General features: G+C 43.7%; 1 protein-coding gene across 2 annotated transcripts; it reads left to right on the top strand.

Moving 5' to 3' along the window:
• Nucleotides 1-757: 757 nt before the first annotated feature.
• LOC120586547 (polyadenylate-binding protein 1-like 2) lies at nt 758-2838 on the top strand. Of its 2 annotated transcripts, none has more exons than XR_005648730.1 (2): nt 758-1713; nt 2057-2838. XR_005648730.1 is itself a non-coding variant. In XM_039842920.1 (2 exons), exon 1 carries the CDS (start codon nt 830-832, stop codon nt 1430-1432), a length of 603 nt encoding a protein of 200 aa, XP_039698854.1. In that variant the 5' UTR covers nt 758-829; the 3' UTR covers nt 1433-1467; nt 2057-2838. The 2 variants fall into 2 exon arrangements, 1 of the variants encoding a protein (XP_039698854.1); XM_039842920.1 differs by having other exon boundaries at nt 758-1467.
• The last annotated feature ends 7242 nt before the right edge of the window (nt 2839-10080 follow it).

The following is a 10080-nucleotide window of genomic DNA, read 5'->3' as shown; positions in this document are numbered from 1 at the left end:
CCACAGGGGGAACCAAAGAGCCAGAAGCCTTCCCAGCTGCCCGGACCGCAGACGCCAACACCCCCTGCCCCCCGCCACACGCGCCCGCCAGCCGCCCGCGCCCCGCACGCTAGCCCACGAGTGAGCGGAGCGGCGGCGGCGGCGGCGGCGGCAAGCTGCAGGCTGCAGGCTGCGGCGACTCGCACAGGCGCGCTCCTGGCAGCGCTCGTCATCCCAGGTGACTTGGACTCGCCAGATCGGCCGGCCCCGGGCCCCCCGCCCCCCGCCCCCCGGCCCGGCTGCCGCTCGCGCCCCCGGCCCGCGTCCGGCGCCCGCCCGGCCGCCCGCCCTGCGTGTGCTCTGCGCGCCCCCGGCTCGCGGGAAGGGAGGTCGCGGCAGCGGCCCGGCGGCGGCGGCGACCGTGGCGACAGCGGCGACAGTGGCGGCGGCGGCGGCGGCTGCGGCGGCGGCGGAGGCTGCGGCGGCGACCGTGGCAGAGGCGGTGGCGGAGGCCTCCGTGGCGGAGGCGGAAGCAGAGGTGGAGGCTGAGCGCGAGGCCGCGGCCTCGGCGCGGGAGGCAGCGGCGGAGGCCAGCCTGGGGGAGGCGGAGGCCGCCCTGGCGTCAGCGGCCGCGGCGGGGACAGAGGCGGCCGTGGCCGCCGCCGCCGCCGTCGCAGAGGCTGCGGCGCCCCCCTCGGCGGAGGAGGCGGAGGCGGAGGCGGCGGCGGCGGCGGCGGCGGCGGCGACAGCAGCGGCCGCAGCAGCAGCGGCGGCGGCGGCGGCGGCAGCGGCGGCGGCCACCGCGGTTGCGGAGACGCGCGGGGGCGCCCAGGGAACCCCAGACTTTCCCATGGCCTCGCTGTACGTGGGCGACCTGCACCCGGAGGTGACAGAGGCGATGCTGTACGAGAAGTTCAGCCCGGCGGGGCCCATCCTGTCCATCCGCATTTGCAGAGACAAGATCACGCGCCGCTCCTTGGGCTACGCGTACGTCAACTACCAGCAACCGATGGACGCCAAGCGGGCCCTGGAGACCCTGAACTTCGACGTCATCAAGGGCAGGCCGGTGCGCATCATGTGGTCCCAGAGGGACCCGTCGCTGCGCAAGAGCGGGGTGGGCAACGTCTTCATCAAGAACCTGGGCAAGAGCATCGACAACAAGGCGCTGTACAACATCTTCTCGGCGTTCGGCAACATCCTGTCCTGCAAAGTGGCCTGCGACGAGAAGGGGCCCAAGGGCTACGGCTTCGTGCACTTCCAGAAACAGGAGTCGGCCGAGCGCGCCATCGACGCCATGAACGGCATGTTCCTGAACTACCGCAAGATTTTCGTGGGCAGATTCAAGTCGCACAAAGAGCGCGAGGCCGAGAGGGGCGCCTGGGCCCGGCAGTCCACCAGCGCCGACGTCAAGGGCTTCCAGGAGAACAGCGACGACGGGGCCACCTTGCGATGAGCGCGCCCCGGGAGCGAGCCAGCCAGCAGAGCCATGTAAACGTGGCTCCCACCCGGTTTACAACCCCCTCTTTCGGGCCCCCTAACCCACCAGCGGCGTATTGTACTGGGAGCGCGGGTCCCCCTCTCTCCGCCTGCCTGTGTCTCTCTGCTTCTCTCCCGCCCCGCTCTTCCCGCTCCGTCCGCGGCCCTCCGCTGCCCGCACACCCACCAAGAGCGGTTCTGGAAACTCTGGCTGATCTGTGCCCCTCGATAACCCGGAGGCTGCCTCTTCCCCTCGCGGTGCGCTTTCCAGAGCGCTTTCTCGCTCCGTCTACGGCACGGGTGATACGCTTTCGTGGCACACACGCCACAGAGGAGAAGGAAACCCACTGAGGGGGAGCCCGGGGAGCAGTTGCTCCCCACGATCCTGCCACCCAGAGACCACCATTTTACCTTTGGGGGGGGTGTGCTGCTTTGCCAGGCTGTCTTCCCGCCCTGTCTGTCCCCCCCCCTCCTCACCCGCGCCCCTGCCTCCCCTTTGAACAGGATGGTTCGTGTATGTGCTGTCTCTTAACCTGCTTGTGCGGAAACTAAAGCCAAACGCAAGTCAACCCACTGAACTTCTTTCCGTGTCATTCAACAGGCTTCGCAAACGTCCTCTTCACGCCCGCGGACTGTGGCGATGGACCTTAACGTTTCCGTGATCACCCCCGCGCTGTCGGACATTCAGGTGGTGCCTACATCTTTCCCCAGGTTGAAACCCGACCAGACCGCTGCACACTCCGACGAGTCAGTCTTCCCTTGTCAAGCCAAATCTTCGCTAGCGTACCGGACGGTCACCTTAACTGTGGACCTGCAGGATCCACACGTGGACATCTTCCAGACGTTTCCTGCCGGTGGCCAAATGGCCCCTTGCTAAGCATCGTGCGGGTTTGCCTTCACGCCAGCCAGCGCAGCCAGTAAGAAGAGTCTACCCGTTTCCCCTGCATAGTCTCCGGGTCGCCGTTCCTGCGTGTGCGCGTGCGTGCGTGCGTGCGTGCGTGCGTGTGTGTGTGCGTGCGTCGGCCAGCTCGACGGGCTGCGAAGGGCGTTTTGCTGTCCTTGGTGGTTCTGCTGGGTTTAAATACTGTTTCCCAGCTCCTTCCCCTGAGCCTGCTTCCTGCCCTTTTCCCCGTGGTCAGAAAAATAACTCGGCTTCATTGCAGGGAAAAAAAAAATCACAGAGCAAGACAAGTTAACAGAAGAAAATCGTTTTCATCTGCACCCGCCCAGTATTTTTTCATGTGATATGTACGTGAATTTTGATGTATATACTGTTTCAATATCTGCTTTTTTCACATATGAATATATGATATACATAGATATAGATGTATAGTTAGATATTCTTGAACCTCCTTTCGCGTCATTAAATATTCTTCTACGATAGTTTCCATGGCTGTTTAGTGTTCCGGTGGATGGACGGGCTAGACAGGCGAGTAGATAGACGTGTGTATGCATCCCCACCCATATTTAGTTAGGTATAGATATGAGGATGTTTGTTTTCACTGCTTCCTCGTGGTTAAACATCTGGGTGGTTTCTGGGTTTCTGTGTCTTTGATTTTTCTTATCCAAACCCAAACTGCGAATAATATCGTAGTGGGCAAACCTCGCTTACGTTCAAGATTATTTCCCGAATGAACAATGCCAAAATATTTGAAGGCTCAAAGGATATGGTGGGTTTAAATGTTTTTTTGGTTCATTATTAAATGACTATGCGCATGATAGTATCAATTACCCCTCATCAAGTATACAAAATTGAGAGGACCTCAACACCTGGACAGTTTTCTACACTTGATTTTGAATCATTTTTGCACTCTCCCAGTATTTTCTCAGAGGAATTGCACCTTTAAAAAATTATTTTCAATATTTATTTGTATATGAATAATACAATAACAGAATAGAAACTTTTTAATTGATAAAGAAAAAGTCAAAATCACTTCAAAATTTACCACTTGACAAAAAATTTAAAACACATGAAACATACAGAAATAAATATCTTCAAAATGTAATACGTACTGTTTCATTGTGGGATAATTTCACTATAATTGGTCTTATGTTTCAGAATTGTTAAATAGTCTTCTCTAATTTGTTTTACTTTATGTCCCAACTTATGGATGAGCTATAACTTTAAAAACTGAGCCCCTTGATGTATGTTTAAATTGTTGTGTATTTTTCACAGTAAGATTAACTCTATGTGGCTGAATGTTTGCTGACATGTGGAAACATTTAATTGCCTAATATATCTTGCCATTTTCTTGCTGAATGCTTCTTCCATAATAGTTATGCCCATCAACAGTGTAAGAGAGTACACTTCCCTGCTCATCTTCTTAAGTTAATATTTTTTTAAGTGATGAGAAGTTGGTTAACCTTGTTGATTTTTTCTTTTACTATTTAATTTTATAGTGCATTGCTTGAAAAGGAGAACATACATATTAAATATGCACAGCAACTTTAAAGAGATTATTTTTTGCCTCTGTAGGCTTTACCTATTTGTCCACAAAATTTAAAACATATAGGATCATACTGAATGTATTCTGTCAAAATTTTATTTTCAATATATTATAAACACATGTAAAATATCTTTAGTTATTCAATATTGTCCCACAACTATTATTGTATAGCTGTATAAAAATTTGTTTAAATGTGTTTCCTTACTTTGGACATTAAAGTAGTTTCTAAGTTTTTCCCATTAAACTCAATCTGTGGTGAATAATATTGCCACAGAATTATTGTACTTACATAAATACATAGAAGCAGAATTGAAAGGTAAAGGTCTTTTAAAAATTTTTAACTATACCTTCAAGTGGCCTGGATATACCAATTTACATTTCCACTAATACTTTAGAAGAATGCCCATATTCCTATACTAGTTTCTCCCTCTGTATTATAAACTTCATTTTTTGTCAATATAATTAATACTATAAAAACACACCTCAGTTTTTGTTTTCCTTTTTCAATTATTAAAAACTATTTTGCGGCCAATCTTTGGAAGCATTGTGGAGTGAGAGATGTCCCCAGATCTCTCCTCTTGAAACAACAATAAGCTGAACATCTAAACTCAACAAAAAACACTCAAACTGCACACCAGCACGTCTGAGCATGGGATCTGCGCATAGAGCTACCACAGGTCACAACCCTGGGTGTCGGGCGGTAGACTGGGAGAAATAAAGAAACTGCCACTTGCAGCCATGGAGTTTCCTGCAGGAGAAGGGGGAGGGGAGAAGGTGCTGCGAGTTCCCTGAATAGCTGTGCCTGGGAGTACTGTGAGCTTCCCGAGGCCAACCGGCAGCAGGGCCCAGTCATCAGGGCAGAAAATAGAGAAGCAGACAGCAGAGAAACAACAGCCCCTAACCCCCAACCCAGAAGTCCCCTCCACCAATACCCTCCAGGGGGAGCCCCAGGGGAATCTGATGAAACCTACTGAAACTGTTGCTAACACTGACAGGGACTGAAACTGAGGATAGCGAGTGTGATTAAATATTCACAAGAAAGTAAAAAGGCATGTTTAAAGCTTTATATAAAGCAGGGATCCAAGCGGATTAGATGCCACCTACTGGAAACCAAAAGAAAAGCGCCTTCTTTGCAAAAGGCTAAAGAGAGACCTTTGTATAATAAATCTTCTTTCTGAAAAAAACAGCAGAATACATTTCTATTTATGCCCAGGTGGAGAAATAGTCCATTAAACACAACAAACAACCAAGGTGACAAGGCATCTCAGAAAGAAAGAGAAAAATCTCCAGAAAATAAGCTTACAGACATAGAAATACGCAACTTAAATGACAGAAATCAGGATGGTACTTCTGAAAAAACTCAGTGAGTTCCAAAATGAGTCATATCAATAATTTCAGGAATTGAAAAAATGAGACGAGCAGAGCAAGGAGATTGAATTCCTCAAAAGGAACCAAATAGAACTTCTGGAGAAAAGAACACACTGCAAAAGTTGAAAAATGAATCAGCATGCTTGGGAAATAGAGTCGACCAAATGGAGGAAAGGATCAGTGATATCAAAGACAGAAATCTAGAAATAAATAGGAGGAAGAAGAGAGAAACCGAAGAATGAAAAATCATGAAAGAGAAATTCAAGAACTAGCTGATACCATCAGGAAAGGAAACATAAGAATAATAGGCATTATTGAAGGTGATAAAAAGGAACAGGGATTAGAAACCACTTTCAGACAAATAGTTGATGACAATTTCCCAAATCTAATGAATGAGCTGGAGCTTGGAATTCAAGAAGTCAGCAGAACACTCAATTATCTCAACCCAAAAAGGCCTTTACCAAGACACATTGTATTAAAATTATAAAAAATCAATGACAAAAACAGAATTCTCAGGGCAGCCAGGGAGGAAAAAAAATGGTAACTGATAAAGGAAAACCCATTAGATTATCCTCGGACTTCTCAGCGCAAACCTTACAAGCCAGAAAGGAATGGAATCAAATATTTAAACTATTAAGTGAAAGAAACTACCAGCCTAGAATAATGTATCCAGCTAAGCTCTCCTTCAGATATAAAAGAGAAATAAAGACATTTCCAGACATACAAAAATTAAGGGAATTCTCCACTGCGAGGCCTGCACTACAGGAAATACAGAAAGGGGTCAGTTCACCTAAAGCAAAATGACAAAAAAATAAATACATAATTAGGATTAAATTGACTATTGGGCAAATAGAAACAGAGGAGTGCAACCCTTACTAAGAACAGGCCACTATAAGTTTAAATAATAATAAGAGAATTGTTATAACAAGATAGTAATGAACGTTCAGCATATAAGGGAACAAATTGAGATAACAGTGACTGAAAAGGGGGCGATTCAAAGATCCAAATTCGCAAAGGGGAATGGAGATAAGGCACGTGCAGAAGAAAATGAACGACTGTATATATACAACTATCCTTTACATATTCGTAATGGTAACCACATGCCAAAGATTCAGAACTAAAGTGTATAACATAAAACAAGGACCAGAGGGAAAACCCATAAAAGCCAACCAAAGTAAAGGAAACAGAAACTCAAGGACAAGGAAGCAATGGAAACATCGAGCCACCAAAAAGCAAAAGATAAAGTGGTTATAAGAAAACCTCATATTTCAATAATCACCCTAAATGTAAATGGATTGAACTCATCAATAAAAAGGCCCAGAGTTGCAGAATGGATCAAAAAACAAAACCATATGCTCCCTCCAGGAGACACATCTCAGCTCCAAAGACAAATATAGACTCAGAGTGAAAGGGTGGAAAATGATATTTCAAGCAAATGGCATTCAGAAAAAAGCAGGAACAGCGGTACTAATATCGGATGAAATAGACTTCAAAATAAAAAAAGATAAAGAAAGATACTGAGGGACACTTCATAATGATATAGGAAATCATGCACTAAGAAGACATAACACTTATTAATATCTATGCTCCCAATCAGGGAGCCCTGAAATATGTAAAGCAATTACTAACAGAACTAAAGGGAGAAACAGACCAAAACACTATCGTAGTAGGGAACCGAAATACTCCACTGTCGGATATGGACAGATAATCTAAACAGAAAATCAATAAGGAAATAACATCCTTAAATGACACATGAGACCAACTGGACATAATTGACATTTACAGAGCCTTCCATCCCAAATCAGCTGCTTATACATTCTTCTCTAGTGCACATGGAACATTCTCAAGAATCGACCACATCCTGGGACACAGAAATAGACTCAACAAATATAAGAGAGTTGAAATCATACCAACCATATTCTCTGGTCATAATGCATTGAAGCTGGAGATTAAATGTAAAAAGAGGGAAGAACAAATACAAAACAACATGCTCCTGAAGAATAACTGGGTCACAGAAGAAATAAAGAGAGAGATCAAGAGATACATAGAAATGAATGATAATGATAGCACAACATATCAAAACTTTTGGGACACGGCAAAAGCAGTCATAAGAGGAAAGTTCTTATCATTACGAACCTATCTCCAAAAACAAGAACGAGCCCAAGTAAACAACCTAACGCTTCATCTTTAAAAAACTAGAAAAAGAAGAACAAATGAGGCCTAACGTCAGCAGAAGGAAAGAAATCATCAAAATTAGAGCGGAAATAAATGAAATTGAAAACAAAAAAAAAATGATAGAAAAAATAAATGCAACAAAGAGCTGGTTCTTTGAGAAGGTCAATAAAATTGACAAACCCCTGGCTAGACTCATGAGAGAAAAAAGAGAAAGGACACAAATAAACAAAATCAGGAAAGAAAGAGGAGAAATTACAACTGACATCGCAGAAATACAAAAGATCATACAAGAATACTATGAAAAAGTATATAACACCAAATTTAATAACCTAGAATAAATGGACCAGTACTTAGAAAAATACAACCTTCCTAGACTGAATCAAGAAGAACTGAAAAATCTAAATCGACTGATAAGTAGTATGGAAATTGAAACAATCATCAAAAACCTACCAAAAAGTAAAAGTCCAGGACCAGATCGTTTCATCAGTGAATTCTTCCAAACATTGAAAGAACATTTAATACCTATTCTCCTCAAACTCTTCAAAAAAACTGAAGAGGAGACAATACTTTCCAACTCATTTTATGAGGCCAATATTACTCTGATGCCAAAACCTGGTAAAGATAACACACACACAAAAAAGAAAACTGCAGACCAATATCTCTCATGAACACGGATGCAAAAATTCTAAATAAGATACTAGTGAACCAAATACAGCAACATATTAAAAAGATTATACACCACAATCAAGTGGGCTTCATCTCAGAGACACAAGGATGATTCAACATATGCAAATCTATTAATGTGATACACCACATAAACAAATAATAATCATTAAAAAATAAAAATCATACGCTCAATAGATGCAGAAAAAGCCCTAGACAAGATACCGCATCCATTTATGAACCAAACACTTAACAAAATCGATATGAAAGGAAAGTATCTTAACATAATAAAGGCCATATATGAGAAACCCTCAGCCAACATTATACTTAATGGTGAAAAACTAAAAACCTTCCCTCCAAGATCAGGTACAAGGCAAGGCTGTCCACTATCGCCACTGTTATTCAATATAACATTGGAGGTCCTAGCAAGTGCAATCAGACGAGAGAAAGATATAAAAGGCATCCAAGTAGGAAAAGAAGAAGTCAAACTGTCACTATTTGCAGATGACATGATTCTCTATATAGAAAACCCTAAACACTCCACAAGAACACCACTACAAACAATAAGCAAATACAGTAAAGTTTCTGGATACAATATCAATGTTTAAAAATCCATAGCTTTACTATACTCTAATAATGAAGAGCCAGAAAAAGAAGTGAGGAAAAAAGTTCCTTTTGCAATTGCAACAAAAAGAATAAAATGCCTAGGAATAAATTTAATGAATCAAGTGAAGCACCTATATAATGAAAACTATAAGACCCTATTAAAAAAAATCGAAGAAGATACAAAGAAATGGAAAGATATTCCGTGACCTTGGATTGGAAGAATCAGCATAGTTAATAAGACCTAAAGCATTATATGGATTTAATGCAATCCTCATCAAAATCTCATTGGCATTTTTTAAAGAAATAGAACAAAAAATAATCAGATTTGTATGGAAGGACAAAACACCCTGAATTGCCAAAGACATCCTGGGGAAAAAAGTACAAGGCTGGAGATATCATTCTGCCCAACTTCAAATTATACTACAAAGCGACCATAATCAAAACGGCATGGTATTGACAGCAAAACAGACATATGGACCAGTGGAACAGAATCAAGAGTCCAGAAGTAAACCCATATTTATATGGGCAAATAATTTTTGATAAAAAGCCAAAAACATACAGTGGAGAAAGGAAAGCCTCTTCGATAATTGGTGCTGGGAAAACTGGAAAGCCACCTGCAAAAGAATGAAACAAGACTGTTGTCTATCACCACACACCAAAATTAACTCAAAATGGATTAAGGACCTAAATATAAGACCTGAAACAATAAAACGCATAGCAGAAAACATAGGAACTAAACTCAAGGACCTTGGACTTAAAGAGGATTTTATGAATTGGACCTCAGAAGCAAGAGAAGTAAAAGCAAAAATAAATGAATGGAACGACATCAAACTAAAAAGCTTCTGTTCAGCAAAATAAATAATCAATAAGGTAAAGAGACAACCATCTGAATGGGAAAATATATTTGCAAGCAACACCTCCGATAAGGGCCTAAATATTCAAAGAACTCATACAACTCAATAACGACAACGACAAAAAAGCCCACAAATGATCCAATAGAAAAATGGGCATAGGATCTGAACAGACACTTCTCCCTAGAGAACATACACGTGGCCAATAAATATATGAAAAGATGCTCAACATCGCCAGCTATTAGGGAAATGCAAATCAAAACCACAATAAGATAGCATCTTACACCTGTTAGGATAGCTATAATCAACAAGACAAGTAATAACAAATGCTAGAAAGGATGTGGAGAAAAAGGAACCCTTATACACTGCTGGTGGGACTGCAAATTGGTACTGCCACTGTGGAAAACAGTAGAAAGATTCCTCAAAAAAACTGAGAATTGATCTACCATCTGATCCAGCAATCCTTGTACTGGGTATTTACTCTAAAGACTTGAAAACCCATATTCGAAAAGATA

The sequence above is a fragment of the Pteropus medius genome, unplaced genomic scaffold, assembly GCF_902729225.1.
Source record: "Pteropus medius unplaced genomic scaffold, Ma_sr-lr_union100, whole genome shotgun sequence".
In the NCBI taxonomy this organism is placed as follows: Eukaryota; Metazoa; Chordata; class Mammalia; order Chiroptera; family Pteropodidae; genus Pteropus; species Pteropus medius.
The sequence above is the reverse complement of the archived record's forward strand: the minus strand, read 5'-3'. Positions and strand labels throughout refer to the sequence as shown.